General features: G+C 45.2%; 1 protein-coding gene across 3 annotated transcripts in view; it reads right to left on the bottom strand.

Moving 5' to 3' along the window:
- The window catches only part of CTNNA1 (catenin alpha 1), a 122359-nt gene that overhangs the window by 35152 nt on the left and 67467 nt on the right, over nt 1-19740 (bottom strand). For all 3 annotated transcript variants that reach the window (XM_074604438.1, XM_074604437.1, XM_074604439.1), the window contains 3 exons: nt 15798-15878; nt 14856-15008; nt 169-261 (listed from right to left, as the gene is read on the bottom strand). In XM_074604438.1, coding sequence (XP_074460539.1) covers nt 169-261; nt 14856-15008; nt 15798-15878 — 327 coding nt within the window. The remainder of the gene's footprint in view (nt 1-168; nt 262-14855; nt 15009-15797; nt 15879-19740) is intronic.

Below are 19740 nucleotides of genomic sequence, written 5' to 3' on the forward strand. Positions count from 1 at the left end.
TCTAAGTCTTGATGCTTACGCTGCATTTCGTTCTCTACAGATATGAAGGAAAAAGCCAAGTTCTGCAGCCAGTCCGTAGACGGACACTAAGAGGCCAGAACATGCGCTAAGCAGGAGCAGTTGCCCAACTCATTAGGGTATGTCTTATGTTCTTACGCTCTTCATTACCTGGGGACACAGGGCTTCAAGCTGGCTGGCTGACATGCGAACCAATTTCACGCCTTCTTCGTTGTTGGAGATGGAACAGGCCAAGTTGGCAACCTGTGTCAGAGGCGGGAGAAAACACAACACAACTGTTAGAATTGGGTTTCATTTTCTTCTGTAGGAAACATTTTACCTGCCCCCAACAGTGACCGGTAACCCATCATGAAATACAAAGCATCCGCACTCGTTCACTTCTAACCAATTTTGAAACCTCTAATGACGTCTGTTCCTTCTCTAGCCATAAAATCGTAACTCATCAGATCCTAAAACCACAGTCATTCAAACAAGACATTGTAAGATCCCAATTCGGTTAAGTTCTCTCCAGTAACACGTGCAGCACTTGAAGTTACAGCTAAAAGCCCATTCCCACTTGAGTGAGACAGCAGCAATCACACAATTAAAAAACCAATCCAGCTCCCACGCATCCGAGGATTAAGTCTTCTCATGTCCAGAAGCGTAGGGATGCTCCGTTTTTCTTGAAACGTTTCTACATCCTACTGTGTGTCAACACAAAAGAACTGGGAGCCTCATCAAGCCCTTCACCTACACAAGCGGTGCAGTGGTGTTGCGAAGCTCGAGGTGTTTTGCTGGCGTCGCACGGAGCGCACCTCTGCGACAAGGTACAGGTATTCGAATGCATGGCCTTAAACTACTCCGTGTACTTCTATCTAGTGAAAGCTCTTCATCCAGCCCTCCGTTTGTGCCACGATTTATTGAATAAAAACATCTGCCAGTACAGGTGATCTTGAAGATCCCGACACAATTCTCCAAAATTCAAATAGCGTCTCGTGATGCTAAAACTTTACTCCAAAACCAGGACCTGCTGCACAGCAGCATCCTTAACTAGGTCACCTTGGAACAGAGGACCTTTGGTAAACACCTGCCTTTCAAGAGCACGCAGGAAGGGGACAGCACAGAAATTTTGGGTAATTGAAGATATTCCTCATATCGGAGCTACTCTCAGGGGAAGGAAGTCTGAAGTGAGTTACATTTCTTAGTTGACAGGTGAATGACAAGCATGTTATTCTGAGCCATTTGAACACAGACAGCTGTAAAAATAGCACGAAGTGAACTGAGACGAACACCGAGTACTGTCCTTTTGGAGACAGAGCAACCTGCAAAACCCCTCAGTAAACGCGCTCTAAAAGCACCATCAGGAGCCAGCAGCTGCTCAGTAACACCACTGAACCAGATCGCTCCATGCACTTTTCTCTATAAGCTGGGGAAATTCCATTCTGCCTTTAATTATCCCGTGCATTCGTATACGAGTCACTTTGAAGTAGTATCTGCAGCTCCATCGTGTGCTTTTCCCCCTCCCCAAGCCCTTCCCTTACGACAGATGTTCCCACGCAGAATACATTACTGTCCCACAGACCGTCAACCACATGCCAATGCACCAAATGGTGTTTTTCATCAACCCCATTATTAACTTTGGGACCAAAAAGCAAGTTCCCATTGCGAAGCACCCAGCCTCTTCCTCCCTCCAGCTCCAAATCAAGTTACAGAGGACAAAAACCCAGGTGCCGTCAAGACGAGAGGTCTGTTTCCAACACTGAACGACCAAGTAGACAGATGCAACGGCATATATTTGGGTGAAAACAAACTGAAGTTGAAAGAACGACTATGCAGCATCAACAAGACAGGAAAAACTCTGCCAGCTTTCTGGAATATTAGTGTCTTGCTCCTCGACTTTCTTTTTCACTAGGCTTCGTAGACAAGACCTACGAGTTAAGAGGTGGAGCTGCGGTAAGCCTTCATCTCATTGCAAGGTGGTGCAGCTCGCACCCGGGTTTTCAAGGCTCTTTTCTCCCTCCTTTCTCTTACCACATTCGCTGCAGCCTCCAGCACAGCTCCTCTCTGCTCGGCACTACCACCCAACAGCTGTACTCTCGATAACGCCCCGTCAAAAAGGGATTTTAGTTTGAAGACAGGGTTGGGTTTTTTTCCTGTAGATTTGCCATGTCTTAAATCCCTCGTTCACAGCGAGCTGTAGTATATTACGCTTTTGTTTAGAGGCTCAAGAAAAAAAAATAAAATCAAAAGACAATAAGATGCCATGATTTAAAAGTCAAATAAAGATTTTGCTGTTGTTTTAAGCACAGGTCATATTTTTGAGAAACACCAGTTTGCCAATCTTTTTTATGGTCCATATTTTCACGTCGTTCCTGCCTCCGCAGCAGCAGTTCCAATCTCTAGGAGCGAGAAGAACACAAAGCTCTATTGAGTAGGGGCTGAATAAAAGCGACATTGAAGCACTACAAAATCAGCCTCTCCGATATCTGGAGATGTTGTGCTCTCTCTCAAGCCAAGTGTGATGAATCAAGCGCACAGAAACCCCGCTCTGTCTGAATACAGAGAGGCAAAGAAGTTTATAATTGAGTGTCCCCGCCATGGTACGATGAAATTTTGCTTTTTTGCACAGTCATTTTTGAACAGTCATTTTTCTTCTGAATACCTCACTGATGGCAATTCTTCTTTAGAAATTGCCCGACCGGGACTGCCAACCTTTATGAAAGAAGCGTGTGTGCTCCCCTGACTGAGGGGCTTTGGCAGTTTACGACAATCCAACTGTTGGCTGCCACATCCCATCCTACCGCGGCGTCTCCAAATCTCAACACTTCATTTCAGCGTCCTCGTCCAAAAGAAAGCTATGCGCCGTGGTGGATTAGTTTCTCTGCCAGATTAGCACACAAACTTCACAAATTTGGTGCACATCAGAGCAGAGCGGGGACGCGGCAGCAGCGGAGATGACTTCTGGAGCGCTGCAGGACATGGCCCTAAATTCAGAGCAATCCAGGATTTACGGCACCCGCGGGAAGCACTGCCAAACTATTGGAAAACACTCACAAGCCTCTTAAAATCTGAAATTTAAGAAGAGCTATTTCAACTAGATTAATCGAGGTGTAAACGACACTACAATGAGGTATTTTAAATTGTCATTAATTATCAGGTGGTCTGTAGCACGAATTCTAAAGTTGCATGTATGTGGATGGTGGTATGATTAAGAAATTTAATTTTAAAAGTATCTGAAAGCACCCATCATCAATAACCCCGGTGTGATATTTGATAAATAACTTCAAACTCCCCATCTTTAGCGAGGACAGGGCACCGCTGGCCAGTTATTTGACAGGCACACACGATACATAGGATTTTGCAGCCGAGATCAAGATCAGCTCCTGCCAAATTTGTGTTAAAGCACGCAGGGCACTTGGAAATCTTACACAATTCTAAAACTTTCAAATAAAATGAAGTACTTCAGGCAAACAAGAATTGCCCTTAAATGTAAATGAAATAGTTTCTCTGTGTCTCCAACAAGGTGGCTGACTGACAGAGTAAGTGGTCAGACTTGATTTAGAAAGAACACTTGTGCTTGAGAGCAAAATAGCAATTGAATTCCCGCTGCATTTGTTCATTCTCACCATTCAATATCATCAAGTCCCTTTACATAAGCACCACTGGCACAGGCATCAAAGGAGACAAAAAAGTTGCAAATAATGTAATCAGCCATAACGAGCAATCTCTTGAAAAAAGTTAAAAATACATAGGGAAGGCAGGCAGACAGAGAAGCGGGACTGACGTGGATCAGAGACCTCTCGCGGCACTGACAGACCAACTGAAAAGCATTTTTTGATGCACCATCAAGGTTGTCTCAGCTCACAGAGCGTACAGCCGTCTCCCAGAGCCGGCTTCCTCATCCCAAAAGGCAGGATGGACCCAAAGCAGCTGCTGATGTTTAGATTAATGAGCTTACATTTACGCCCAGTGAGAAATCATAGAACGGTTTGGGCTGGAAGGGACCTTAAAGCCCAGCCAGTGCCACCCCCTGCCCTGGGCAGGGACACCTCCCACCAGCCCAGGTTGCTCCAACCTGGCCTTGAACCGAGCATTAACGAGATGGGCAAAGACACAACCATTTCTACAAACTGAGCTAACGAACCGGTGCCAATGAGACTCAAAGCCGGACCAACTCATCTGGAAGGTGGGGTTCACGTACTGATCAGTTCTCGAAACTCAAATCCGACTGGTAATTAACGATGGCATCAGTGTCCTGCGAGATGAGAGGATGCCTTTGGAGGAGGCACAACTTAACTGGTTCCCTCTAGAGGTGGGCACCAGCTCAGCGCGCAGGGTCGATCGGGAAGACGTTATTAGCAGGAAGGTAGAATTCCAATATATAAAAAAAACACATTGTACCATCTGTCACGGAGTGATTCCATCTCAAATTCTAGTTATTTTGATTCTTCAGAATTTACCAATTTTAAATCATGAAAAAATCTTGACATTTCTGAAGCAGTTCTTTCCCCCGTTAGTGACAATTTGGCAGCCTGTGTTTGTGTTGGCAGCTGTTGCAGACAACTGCCTTCTCTGACAATATGCAGTTTTTACCTTTTTCACCTGAAATACATTTTTTATTTTTTATTTTTATTTTTTGCAATTTGAAATTTGTTCAGGTAATGCCTAAGGAGCCATGTCTTCCAGCAATTCAAAGACTACAGCAGCCTCACCTACACGAGCTTGGGGTCAAGCTTCTTAAATTACACCGTTCAAAATAACCGAGCAATGCCGCCGCAGCTCCGTTCTTGTTAAACTTTCTCTTGGCGCTGACATCCCAGCTCAGGGAGAGAGGTTACTTTACATGGAGCTGTTTATTAGAGGATTGACAAATTGCTTTTTCAATAAAAGACCGGAAAAAAAAAAACCAAACCCCGCAAGAGAAAAAAAGGAACTATAATGTTTGACTTAATACATCTTCTTTTTCCAAGGATTTCAAAGGCTGCCATTGAAAGTTTGTATTTAAGTCTTTGCTTCGTGCAGTTGGACTGACTGCAGAGAGGCAAGACCAAGTTTCTCCTCCTTGTTTTACAGGTCGTGTTTTTAGGAGAGCTCTTTCAGGAACTCAAGGCGGCAAAGCCCTCCGAAAGGGGTGCAGGACGCAATCCCCCAGCAGCGCTATAATGCGGAGAAGGCCCTCTAATGTGTTTATTGTTGCATAATTTAAAATTGTCAGAGCTGCCTCTGCCACACAGCATTGTTCTAAATAGGGATTATATACGGCCACGCAGGAGACAAAGATACGCTAATTGAATTCTGAGTGACGCCTCTGATTTCAAACTGCAGCTGTAAAAATAGCACTGCAGAAGTAAGAGTTTTCAGACGGGCTCACAATTGAAAAACGTAACTTTTCAGTCTAACGTTAGCCAGCATCCTCTCGTAACCGCCATCCACAAACCCTTAGCAAAAAATTGCAAAACCATACCCATTTACACACAGATACTTTGGGAATTTCAACAACAGGGAAACAAAGCTTTTCAAAGGCGTTCCAGGTATTTTAATTTCTGATTAAATGTCAAATCCTCAGCTTCTTGTTCTAATTTTTGCTTTTCATCTTACAATTTCTCTGGGAATGCAAATTCCCACCTTTAAACAGCTTAAAATCACTCATTTTAAAGGGGGAAAAAAAAAAAAAAAAGAATGGAGAGGCAGCCATTCAACGTTCTCCTCTTGAGGATCCGTTACAGAGCAGCGTAGCTGATATTCTCACCAAATTCAAATACGGCATATCTAATTTCTTCCTCCCCCCTTATTAAGAAAACAGTCCAGATTCACTTCATGATGGTCAAAGCCCATGAAATTAATTTATCTGCAGAAACGACCATTCTGGCAAAACTAAGTAGCAACGGAGGACTCTCAGAAGAGATGTGTCAATTATGCGATTTCCACCCCTCTTAAAAAAAAGGCTTTTATCATTCAGTAAGTCCACTCATTTATTAATTCACTCGTCCACTACGCTCAATACTCAAGATAAACGTGAGCATTTTAACGCCCAGCCCTACCAGGTACCGCAGGAGGGAGAAGTCTGCATCATAGCTATAATCCTCCAAACTCCCGAGTTTCGCAGAGGCATAGCTAATTATGAATTACGCAAAACAGCGTCGCTTCTTTAGTGCGGATGGCAGGAAGATTTCGGTTCAAATCCATAGGGACTCCGGAGCAGGTTACCAGGAGTCATGCTGTCAGCTGCTCCGTGATTTTATATGACTTAAGTAGTTGCAAGCGGCTGCGGCTCCACAGAAGGTACCCTGCAAGAGATTGTTGTGGGCAACAGAATCCCAATGTATTAACTTAAAATAGTAAAAGTCTTTAAATAAAACAAGCCGCACGCAGAAAAAACTCCAGACGTAAGGCACCGAGGGGAATGATGGACTAAAATTGAGGTAACTGCTATTTCCAGAGCTCTGCAACCTCACGCAGAAGAGGAGAGCGACTTTAATTTCAAGTCCGGTTATAAACACGTGGAGGGGAAATTTCAGCTAGATGGAAGGAAATCGGCAAGCAAAACGTTTTCGTTTCTGATTCCAAAGTTTTAGACAACGAGAAATGGGGGTTTGGAGGTTTTTTGTTTCGCCAGGCTGGCAACTGATTGAAAGAGGAAGGGGATCAGAGACAATATATTGTGTATTTTCTGCTCCCTGTAATACTGAGGCAATTGCTAAATATTTTCATGGGTAACCACCTTTCTTTTGGGACCAAATCTCAAAACTTGCACCTTTCAAGTACTGTCTGCGTGTCTAAAACTCTAGTTTGCATTTGGCTCTCAACCTAACCGAGCTGTCTCCGGCTCCCTGGTGCCAATCTAGGCTTAGCCGTCCCGCGAAAGCTCCGCTCAGCGCTGGCGAACTCCTTCCGTACCCAGAGGAAACGTCTTTCTCCAACACAACCCAACCCCACGTGCTGCCAAGGTTTCATAAAGCAGGGAAATTTTTCACGCAGCTGGGCGAATCCAGAGTTTGTGCCTCACGACAAACCGAACTGGGCTCCGTTTACTGAGCGAGCGCAGACGGGAGAGCGCTCGTCTCTCTTGCCGCCAGGCTTTTCAATCAAAGAGGGGGGAGAGGTGTTTGCAGGGTGCTAATACATCTCCAGCACAAAACGTACCCACAGGGATTTAAGTGCTAGCAGCGCTGGAATACCTTCACTCCCAGACCGGGAGCCCAGCCTGGCCGTAGACCTGAGCGCACGGAGCTGGTGAAGGCGCAGCAGTGTGCTACGTGGGCAGCGTGCCCCTCGGAGATGCAGCTGTGGCAGCAGATGTAACTATTGGCAGGGGAACTATTCCTTCCCCAGACAAACAAGCGAAAGTGCTAAAATGTTGTTATAAGCACAAAACACATTAGTTACACAAGTCGATCGGAGCTACCACGACAGAAATCACACCGCCGGTACGGAATGGAGATCCGATCTTAAGCTAAATCTTTCAAAGCGAATCCTCATCTTTGACGCTTCTTAGCAACACAAATGTTGTTCTTTAAAATAAAAGGGTTTCTAGGAGTGATATGTGGATAGTACCTGAATAATTATCCTTATCCAAACAAGCCTCTTATGTTTATCAAAGTGGAAATCGTAATTCTGTTCTATCTCATTTTGCTTATCACTCAGAGTGTGCTGCGTTATGATCCCACTAAAGGCTTCCAATTCCGTGCCTATTATTAGCCGTTTAAACGGGTTTTTGACGATTCAGACAACTGTTCATGGGAAGTTTAATGGTAATTTTAAGTACATTATGCTCTTGACGAAGGCAACAAAACAGTAAGAGGAATGAGCTCTACAGACTTCAGGCAACTCCTGGGTGACACTACATGATTAATATTCCAATATTGCTAATGACTAAGATGATAAAAACCCAGACATGGAGTGAGGCTTTTAGTCATATATCAAGAATTAAAACTTTTTATGCCACATCTATAAAAGCCGTACCCAAAAAAGTTACTTAAAAATGCTGTTGGGATGAAGACTCAAATATCTGGAAAATAAAATAGGCCAGGAGTCTATTGCTGTTTACCTGCCTCTGAGGGCATCGAGTCAACAGCGCCCGTACTCAACTGGGCTTTTATTTCCTGATCTCTTTTATGGAATTCTCCTTCCCCAAATGCTTCTATCTTTCCAAAGGAGAAAGGAACGGAGCAAATACAGGGCTGTTTCTAGTGGGGTAAAAGGACATTAACGGAGTTTTCCAAACCCTAACCTCGTTCAGCTCCAACTCCTACGCCCAAGCGTTCAAAGACCAAGCCCCGCGTTCCCAACAGCCACCCAACATAAGGACCACCCCATGGAAAAGGGACGGCAGAGGAGCCCCTCCTCCACGTAGCAGCAGCTAGGCAGGAGGGTTTTCAAACAGAAGAACGTCTCCAAACACCCCCATCGCTGCCCAGATATGGGAGGGTTCAAATTCATCTTCAATCACTCCATCTCTCCCACCAGTGGCCCTGTGGGACTGCTGGTTGCTTTGCTTCTCCCGGGGGCGCTCCCACAACGAAATCTGGACGGCGAGATTATCCTGACGTCTCTTATTCCTCTTCCAACAGGATTTTTCATCTCTACCAGCATTCTACAGACCCTTGCACGCATAATTCGGTGTAACATTAGAAGATTGGCCTCAAAAAAAACCCTTACAAGAACAAAAGTTATCCTATTGAAAGGTCACTTGCCTTTACTTATGTATGATGTATTAAATTTGTATATCCAGTTTGCTGGGAAATGGAGGAACTTTTTTTTCCTGCTGAGGCTCTCCTACTTTACTGATTATAAATGTAAGGAAATCATGTTCTACAAGTAGAATTTAATTTATTTATGAATTAGTTGACTAATAAAATGAACTTACAAGGAAAGTGCATCGGTTCTTGAAGAGTGTCACACTTTAGAGGGCACATTAGAGTTATACTGGTCGTTTACTAAAGACATTTGTTTTAAATTGCTGCCAAGGTTATCTATGGACAAATTACAGAAAACGTGCTCGTTCTTTGGAAGAGACATATCGCTCTCCATCTTAAAACGGGAAATTAGTCCCGAGCTGGACTGACTCTGCCTCTCTTCTCCAGACCATAGCGCAAGGCCATTTCTCCTGTAACACACAATTACCTTCAAAATAAAAGCAAGCAAAGGACAAACTTGTGTTTCCAGATTCCCCCTCCCGCCCCCATAAATTAGGAAAACAGGTGCTGAGATGCCACAGTGACTGATAACGACCCTCGCCTGGAAAATGCTGAGTTTTGAGAGATGAATATACCCAAAGACTCAGAAAAACATTCCAAGTCAATATTTCATTTGGGTGTCAAGTCCTACGCTTGTCTGTGCGCTCCTCACCCAAGATGCGTCATCTTTGTCTTTCAGTCCTGAGAGAGATCCCCTTGATGGCAAACAAGAAAAAAGAATTTTTAAGAATGAGCAAAGCCCGTCCACTCCCACCTCCAAAGATGGTAGGTGTATAAACTTGTGAGGCCAGATTTATTCCTAGATCTGCTGGATACATCGATTCCATGCTTCGTTTTTAATAAATATAGAAGATGCACCATCCTGGTCTGAGCGACGCAGGACTAATTCCTCTTCTAATGCTTGGGAAAACTGCACTGCTAGAAGACTCTAGTGTCCGAATTTGTGAAAATATTTACATTCTAGCCAGCTCTGGGGTGCGGGTTTCAAGGTCTCGGTGTTTCCGAGCTCCCCAGGTGCGGGGACAAGGAGCAGCGAGACCCGGGCACTTGACCCAAGCTGCCAACAGGGTTATTTCATACCAGGAACGGCACATTCGGTAGAAATTGGAAAGTTTGCTGAGGAGCTCTCTCTCTCTCTCTCTCTCTCTCTCTCTCTCTCTCTCTCTCTCTCTCTCTCTCTCTCTCCCCCTTGCTGGCTGCCATCCTGAGCACTCCTCGCCCCGGTGCCGGAGCCCTGAGCCCTTCCTCCCACAGCCGCAGCGCTCGCAGGGTCCCACCTTGGCTGTCTCTGCGGGGAGTGCACGGCTCCTGCTGGTGGGCTGGGCTGGGCATAGTCCTTGTCTATTTTATATTGGTACGGGGACCAGTACTGGTTCTGTGGTGTTATTGATGGGAATTATCTAGCCTTATCCTATTAAATCTGTTTATATTTCAACCCTGGTGTTTCCACGTTTTTCCCCAATTCCCCTTCCTGGGTGGGGAGGGGTCATCGGGTGAGAGAATAATTGTCTAAATGACAATAAATCGTTGTGGGTTTCTCAAACCATATCATGCAAAAAGACCAAGTGCATACCTTTCTCACAAAGATGACCAGCTATGCCCAGGTAAGCTACAGCTCACGACCAGAGGACAGGTCAGCCTCAGTTTTTCAAAACCTTTGCTCTGTCTGAAGTCCAAAAAGCTAGCTATTATTTTAAGCCCAAGGTGTTTTACTCACTCCATTATTTTTTTTTAAAGCTTTTCACGTGTTAGAAACCTGCAGCTGTTAGGCTCTCTGAAGAACGTACAGGCTGCAAGTATGGCCAAATCAGGATAAATTGCAATAAAAACACTGCAAGTGTGCAAGGCTCTGGGCTTCTGGAGAGCGCTATATTTAACGTGAGCTCTGAAGAATGACTCCAGGACATCAGGCAACAGAGTCGGGGCAGCAGCAGGGGAAAATGTCAGCGCGAGAGGCTACAGAGAGCTTACGGAGCTGCAAGTGCCCAAATGTGATTCCTTCCAAGCAAATAAATTTGCAGGCTGCATCTGTTCATGGGTTTTCAGTGAAGATGAGAAAATCATCTCTCCATATGTGAGATACAGCCCAGTGCATTAAAAAAAGGCACAGAGAGGCCTTTTCAGATAAATTAAAGCAATTAGAAAAACACCGATGCTTATGAAGTATCATTGGGAGCTTTTGCCTCCCCGGTCTTAGCAAAGTTTCTCCAAGAAGAAACGTAAAAAATAAAATTTGAGAAAAACATTTGACACAGGGGTACTGGATTCGCTCCTATAAGACAGGATTATTCACCTTTTTTAAGAACTTACAAACTCGTCCTTCCCAAAATATTCCTCAGCAAGCCAACAGCTATTGTAAGCTTTTACCTGGACTCTGCCCTCACCTACCTTTCAGCCACCTAATTTCTGAAAAACTTTTCCATGACGACCACATAGAATAAAACAGCGACAAACAGCCAACCTAAGTTTTATTCTTCTAAAGCAAAACGTTTCTTTTTATACCGTTTCTGGCTTTTTTCACTTATCGGAGAATAGCCAGAAGTGCCACTGCAGGGACTGCAGGGAGCGGTACAAAGGCAGTTTGTGCACAAGCAAACTTCAAAGAGCGGGAGGAACAAAAAGTCAGCGTGGTGCTAAGTGACATCGTTGAGAAACGAGCAGGGAGTCGCAGGACAGCCCAGTTTCCAGGGAGGAACGTTAAAGGTAAGGATGCCAATGCCAAGCTGCCTTTCCTCAAGAGCCAAGTTAACAGATTGGAGAGCCAAGGCTACTTTATCCAGCATCGTAAAAACCACTGGAACCTAAATATGTGCTTTGCAATCAGTAAATCAGGAAGATTTTCATAGTTCGCAACTGAATTTAACTTTCTCTTGCGCTGGTTCCCGAAATGCTGGCTCTTCTGTCCTTCTCGTGCGCTGCTACATTTAAATTGGCTTCTCAATTCCTGGATTAAACTCCCTTAACAAAACGCAGGCAGAGCGCGAGGTAGTTAATGGGCTGCTAGTAGAGAGCAATTTTGAAAGCTATCTTTGAAACCTATTATTCAACGGAGACATGTCTCCTTTCACTGTTTCACTGTTTCTCGGTTTTCAGAAGGCAGGATAAGGGGGTTAGTATTCTATTACACGAGAAACACTTTAGATGGAAGCCCCACGGGACACGGCTTTGGTGTGGTTTCTCTAGAAGGTGCAGACCCAGCGGGCAAATCAGATTTTTGTGGTTATGGCACCTTTTGGTCAAATTTGGCCGCCTGGACTTTAGGAACCAGAAAGCAGACAGTGCTCTGCTGCCAAGAAGGGAACGTTTCGAGATAAACTTAGCCAAATCCTGTTCTTGCATCCCTTTACAGCTTCCTGGAGGGCCCATAAACACCTCCGAGCTGCAGGAGCGAGAACTCCCCAAGCTAACCCAGGGCAGAACCAGCAGCACCACTCCTCCCGTCTAGCCAACACCTGCAATAGTTTAGTGTCCAAAAAACCAAAATAAAATATATTTATTTATCCCAGTCCCCTCTAGGGGCTGGTTCCCCAGGAGAGCAGCACTGACTCCTCCAGGTCACAGGACCCGGGGTACTAAATCCAAGGTGTAAAACCTCGCACTAATTCAGACGGGGATCTTCCGAGTTGCCTCGTGCAGAGCGGGTCTCTTCTGTGCGTTTCTTCCCATGGCTTAGCTTGAAAGGAAAGGACGCGTTCTCTTCTCCGTCTCAAACACGGGAGCCTGTCAATCACGGCGTGATACACAACACAGCTCCATTCTGCACTGCAGCTGTTTTGTCACATTTGATGTCTCGAGTCACTCAGCGGCATTTCTGAGGGTAGTTAGGATAAACTCCCCGGCACACTTATCTTCCGCTGAAAGCAGGTAGAAGCAATCACTTCTCATCTCCCCAGGTGGAACATCTTCTGTTCCGCTCTTAAACAAACTTTTATTGTTTTGCCAGATACCTGCAGTCGAGTTTTCTGCCCGAGAGCAGAATCATATGGGAACTCGCAAACATCCTTCTCCATTCTGGCAGAGACGCACCGAGACATTGTAAGTGCAACCCACCGCGACTCGTCTTCCTTCACCGTAAATTTGACATGGCGTACGACTCCACAGCGGCTCGCTATCCCTCAAGACAAGGGCCCTGCAGGAATACTATTCCCCCTCTGTCGAACCTAAACCTATATATTAATCCATCTACGTTCCTGGAAGAGGTTTATAAGCCATCTGGATCATGCTACTCTATCGCTATAGTTACATTTTAGACAGCAAAAGCAATAAGCAAGCCTTCAAAAAGTTGTTGCAGCAGCATATCATTTTAGCAGAACCTTTTGATGCCAGTCAGAAATATTGTTTAATGCATACTTTCCGGGGAACAGTCTTACTTGAAAGACAGACTGGCTGGCTGAACAGAGGTTCTGTAAAACTCATTTGCAGCTTGGCATTTCGCACACAAGGTGAGGTCAGTAAAAACCGCTCTCCCACGCCAGTGAGGACAGGCACCCGATGCTTTCGGATCCACACGTATTCCGAAGGAGCAGGGAGTACGGGCTCACCTAGCAAGGGTGGGAGAGAAGCTCATAGACGGAGCAGCGCAATTACTCCTTGGTAATTAGGCCGATAAACTCCATGTGTGGACACCACGCACCCACTGACGAGGCGGCAGAACTACGGCAGGGAAGGCACTGCTATTGTTATGCCAGGCAACTTCTCCTGTAAACAAGCCCTAAAAAGAATTTTCTAGATAAATTAGGCTTGCACCAGGAAGGGAGGTGTTAGAGAAAACCCGCCTCAAAGTGTTCCCAACACTGCACGTGGAACGGCTGCATCCTGCTGCTGAGGCAGGGCACAGCAGCAACACCTTCTGCCTGCTGTTTTATCAAACAACGTTGAATTACTTAAAATTTAGGATAAAATCACTTTGAAACTATATGACGATGGTATTTACACCAAAAAGCGGCAGGCCAAAAGTGAAGAATAATTAAAGACTTTCATTGCTGAGACAGCAACTCCGAAGAGCTGGACTAGCTCGATGCAACCCAGACTCACCCCGCTCAGAGTCCCAGAGGCTTTAAAAAAAGTGAGAAAAATAGACCGAGCAAGAGTGAGAAACTGCTTTTACTGATGTTTGATAAGTCTTATTCTTAAGTAATTTAAATCTGCCAAGCGGTGTGAAAGCATTCCCCGTGAGCCTAGGAGACACGAGGACTGAGGGACCAAACACCGTGGTACTAAGAGCAAAATTACATTAACCGGGAGCTGGCTGTGCCCGGGCAGCTGCTGAGGGCACCACAGGAGCCGGCCGATGCCTCAGAGCAGCCCAGAGCATGCAGGAGGAGTTTCTGAAGTTCATTCCTAGCGGCACTTTTCTTCAACGATACCCGGAGAGGTTTGTTCTTGCCATTTAGCATCAACAAGGCACGACATTCTCATGCAAAAACAACGGCAAGAGGACAGGGTTTATGAGACGTATCCAGGAATACAGGGTATGAACTTAGGTTGCTCTTTGTAAATACGTTACCTGTTGGAGAACTTAAATTTAATACCGGACTAATGACTTTTAACGCATTTCAGTTAAGCCAGGTGGGTCCCATTTAAGATCACCTTCCCACAGATCAGCTTTAGTCTTCAGCAACACCAGTTGGAGAGGCTTTGGGTTTTTATTGGGAAAAGGTGGCAGGGACTGGTTTTGTTATCGCGAGTTTTTTGTTTGTTGTTCGCTCTTTACACGCACACACAAGCAGGTTCTCATTCTAAAAGCCTTCCTATAAAAGGCCTGTTTATATTCACTGGGATTTTACTGAAAAGAAAAACCCTCCAGGCTCCAAACAACGGATCGAACGGTACGTGGGTACAGCCGCGCCACAGTCGCCCTTACTCCATATCGCCATCTCCAATTAACAAATCGAGTAAAGGTAACAGCATAATATACTCAACACTGTATAATATCTAAAATTACACGGGCTACGTAACAGTAGCTGCCGCTTTTTGATAAGCTTACACGTTTGAGTGTTTAAACATTAAATTAAATTGTACTTAAATTAATTCAAAGAAAATTTTAAAAGCAAATTTATTACAGAACTCGCTATTTGTTTCAACAGAATTGAAAAATGTGTTTTGCCTAGTCTTGCCTTAATTTAATCAGTGATAATTTCATTTTAATTTGTGCCATCTTACCTCAATCAATTTGTTGGCATGTTCGCGGAAAACCTGGGCATATTCTTTAACTTCTTTTTCGTTCCCATTCTTGGCAGCTTCAATCAATACTAAAAGCGGAACATTTGTTTCCAGAAAAGAGTCGGATACATGGTCCATAACAGCTTTGCGGAGCTAAAATAAAAACAGAAGAATGAGTTATTTTCCAGTAGTGTTCCACTGCTGTTTTCCTTTTACTGTATTAATACGTAAAAGCTTAAAGTACTTTTGTCGTTGATCCTTTTTCCTTTGTGTGACCAAGGCTTTCCCTGCACTAAGTCTTGTCTCTACACTTTTTGCTTCAATTTAAATTAAATCTCCTTAAAAAACTGGATTAGTTATACAGGAGCAAGCCTCCAGTTTGGCCACAAATATTGATTTAGCAGTTCATATTGGTTTTGCCTGAGTAAATTTGCTGCTTTCCCTCAGCTGATTAAACAACATGCTGATTTCACTTTTTTTATTTTTCTACTGGAATAAAAACATTCTTCAGCAAACGTGATCCCTATCCACATTTACGTGAAGAGGGGACTATATTGCTTTAAAAACCAAAGGGACGAGAGACTGACGTTACGTAAATACAGTCCTCAAAGAAAACAGGCTGAGATGAAAACCGTCAGAATTATAAAACATCCCTGGTTATGTCCAAAACCTATAAAATGGGAGGTTGTTTTTTTAAGACAAAAAAATCTCTCTTGCCATGAGGATGATTAAGAATCCAACATCTTTATTAGACAGTTAAGAGGGGATTACGTTTCCACCCCATGCTTTCCTGCGAAACTTCTAGCTTTTAATTCACTAAACACGAGCAACAAGCCCACCGCCCACTAGAAACAAATCCACAGATAACACATTCCCAAGAGGGCAAACGTGCAGAATTGCACTCGTTTGTCTCAACAAGCATCGGCTTTAGATATCGCTTACCTGCCTACGCAAGTCTCTGGTCTTTTTGGTCATTTTATCAATGGCAGAGTTCAGCGCATCACTTCTTTCTTTGCGCCCAGCCTGAAAAACAAGAGACAAAGGGGTAAACAGGTATTCAGGGTCTCAAAGGCAAACCAGTAAACCAGTATTAATTCATTTCAAGAACATTCTTAGCTGCTTTTTTTTTTTTTAAAAAAAAAAAAAAAAAGTGATTATGCGCACTAGAAGCCCGGAGGACTGTGCCTCCGATGTGACAGTGCTCCCTCGCACACCTCCCCACCCAGCTAGCACACAGGGCTGCCCTGCAGCAGCCAGGCAAAAGCCAAAAATCAATTCTTTTTAATGGTAAAATCCTCGTAAAACGCTTGCCGGGGATGAAATCCAACATTTCAAGTGAAGTATCCAGGCCCACCCGCCGAGAGCTGGATTTCGCCAAGGTTCGATACAGCGAGTTTCGCGTGAGCCCTGCTGTTAACGGGAGGGCAAGGGGCCAAGCGGCAGTGGCAGCTTCGCGCTTTTTAGGCAGACGCTGGGTCAAAAATACCCAAATTTGTATCCGATTGGGAGGGTAAGAACAACAGTGGCGGTCCGGGTTTGCTGGGAGGGGTTTTTTTCCGGTATAATATAGCTTATATTAAGAGTTTTGAAACACACTTTATGCAACCACAATCCAATTTCTGAAGTGCTAAAGCCCCGATCAATATAATTATCCTGTTGAGAAGAAAAACCATTTAGCAGCACTAAAATGAGGGTATTCCAGTTCTCAATTCTCCAGGTGACAGGCTGGTTTGAAATACCTGGATGAGCAGCCTTTAATCTAAAACACGGAGCCCACTCTCCAGCAGAAATAAAAATTAAACAGAATCCGGGAGGGGGAAAATTAGGATGTTGTAAAGTCATTAAGTTTAATGAATTATTGAAGATTCGTCACCTCCCTGATCGAGTAATTTGATTCTCATCACAAAAGGTAACTGAAAAGTGACCGAAATTAAAACCGGGAGCTCGTTGTGACGAAGTCACAGCCTTCAGCAGACCCAACGTTGTCCCGTTCTTCACTCCACCCTCAAAAAAATCAAAGCTGAAGTCTCCAAACAAAGTGAAAATTAAAGCTACTCATTTATTGAGCAGTTAGTTTGCTGTTCCTATGCTCGGCGGACAGGAAAACCGAGACACGGTCACGCTGGAGAGTCCCATTGAGCGCGATGGCTCTGTCCCAGGCGGCAGCTCGGGGCGCGCTGGTGGCAGTGGGTGCTGCCTGCACCCCCAGGCGATTCACCCCCAAAAAATCGGACACCTGACAACTTCACCGCACAAACTAAAAGCCTGCTCCGAGACACAAACCTGCAATTGCAGCTGCTTGCGCTTCCCGATGCTTTCCCATCGCTTTACCTATTGCGCCGTGACCATTTTACCGAACCCGTGGCACCCCCCCGTACATGTGGGTGTTTTTTTCCGGGAATGTCTTTGGATCTAAGATATATACTCATCTATTATGTAGAAAGCCAAACATTCAGCTATTCCAAGAAGTGCCATTTTACTTCTCCCTGGGTGCCCCTACATCACCATTTTAAGGCGACGCAGGAGCACGCTTTTGAAGCGAGTCCACCCATCGCTTCCACTTTGCTGGCCCTGGCTTCACCGCCCCGAAGAGCCTGGGCGCGCGAGGACCAGATGCCTTCTGGAGGAGAGGAAACCCAAGAGATGGTTTCCACTAATGGACATTCCAGTTCACGAGACCAGAGCACAGCCAGGCCTACGTACAATGCCCTGAAAAGCAGGCAACGCATACATTAGAGCCTAAGCGACACTAATTGCGTGGGGTTGATCCAATCCTATTAAGCTACACGCCATGTTAGCACAGACAGAGCTGTAGAATCTAAACCCGTTAGATTTTAGCAAGGCAGCTCCAGTTTATTTCCACCTTGTTGGCGTTCAAAACTTTTAGCACAGAAGCTCGTCAAAAGTATTAACAGAATTTCCTTCTGAAGGCTGCAACGTAAAATGCTTTGCTAATTGAGCTGCGGTGATTTAACGGTTTAGGGCATATAGCTGCTAACTCGGCTCCTTCGTTAGGGCTGGTGCAGCGGGGCAGGACGGGGTGAACACGATGAAGACCAGCACCTCTGCAGCTACAGGGAAGGACCCTGTCGTCGTTAACATCTTAAATCATCACAGCCAATCCCAAGCAAAGGCCTTGGCCCAGAGACAAGGATGTCAAGTTTCGCCCATCTGAAGTTTCTTGACTTGTTTTTTTTTTTTTTTTTTGCATAAAATGAAACATAAACCGCTAACCGTGGGATCAATTACGCCCAGTTAGATCCAAATGGGGACAGCGGTCTCTGGGGCACACGAAGAGCAGTACAGCCTGTGACTGCCCGAACCCTCCAGGGCACGTAAAGTCACTGAAGATCGTTCTTGACCACAAGAGTCATTTTGCCCAGGCTCCCACACGCCCAAGCCCCAGAGATCCTACCCATCAGCTCTACCCTACAGCTGAACAAGTCCTGCTTGGGCTAGTCTCTCTCTCTCTCTCTCTAAAGTAATATATTGTGTTTTTAAGGCTCCAAGTGAGAGTTTACCACCTCTGGGTAATTTATTCCAGTAACCAATTACGCTCACTATTAAAAAAAATTATCCTTGTTTCTAGTCAAAACTTTCACTGAGAAGCCAACTACCGACCCGGCAGCACAACACATGCGTTCTCTTATGCACGGGATCAGGAGGACTCACAACAGCGAAGTGTGAATGTTCAGATTATTAGTAGGATTTTTAAATAATCAGCACAAAACTCTGCTGAGGGAATCGGAAGCTCTGCCGTCAGGAAGCAGGTATCAGATTCAGCAGATTTAATAGGGTCATGTCGACCGTGTCAATCATTTTGCAGTATGATATCACAGCTCTGTCCAGTATCAGGGATAATAAATTTAGCCACAGTGCAAATTTACTTTAAATCAAATCAGATCTTTATCAGAGAGGGTAGAATTGGTGTTAAAAATTGCTCGTTCCCCCCACCCTCTGTAATCTCTGCTCTTCCACCATCATCGCTACCCGGCTTGGAAAGCGATTCAAGCAGTCACCGCCACATCCTCGCCGTCCCAGCTCCCACGGCGATCCCCGCTAGGCTCTGGGTTTAATCACTGAAAGCAAAAGAAAGGGGATTTGTGTACAGGGAGGCAAAAGCGGAATCGCCATCTCTGTCACAAAGCGTCCCCTTTGTAGGGCTGCCATCTGAATTCAAACAAAAAAACCCCAAACAACTGAACCAAGTTTTTCCTACAGCTGTTGATGTTAAAACCTAACCCCAGCTGATTCACAAGGGGAAGAGAGCACGGTTTGGCGGTGCACGAATGCAGGGTCAGCAGCGCGTGTATTACAACTAGAGCCAACTATCAAAAACTTGCATTGTTAATCCCAACGGTTCAGCATCAGTTTAGGTTAAACTAAGCACACAGAGCTACGGAGAGAAATGGTGCCTCCTGCCCGGCACCCACCCCGGCAGAGCCCAGCATCCCTCCTCCCCAGATGTGAGCCAGACGTGGCACCGCTGTGTGACCCAGCGCCACACCGCCCTGCCTGCCGCCCAGCACGCAATTACCTAAAAAAAAAGATGGTTTGCAGAGAGGTTTCTGCTTCAGGTAATCTGTGAATCGGCTTCCGAGCTGTTTGTACGACAGGCAGCATCGTGGTTAATGATGGTGATTTAATAAGTGAAAAATGAGTGTTTGGCATACCCTCCTCTGGGCAGGTGGTGGCAGAGGCAGCTGTACACCAGCGTGCCGCCGCTCAGCCAGGCTTCACGGGGAGGCAGGAGATTTAGTGCTCAGATTCACTTTGTCACATGCTTCATTTTTGCCTTGACACCTAGCCTAATTACACGTCTGCAAAGGATAAGCGCCCGTACCCCTCTATTACCATGATACAAGGGCTGCAAACGAATTCCAGG

Source organism: Larus michahellis, chromosome 11 (assembly GCF_964199755.1).
Source record: "Larus michahellis chromosome 11, bLarMic1.1, whole genome shotgun sequence".
Classification (NCBI taxonomy): Eukaryota; Metazoa; Chordata; class Aves; order Charadriiformes; family Laridae; genus Larus; species Larus michahellis.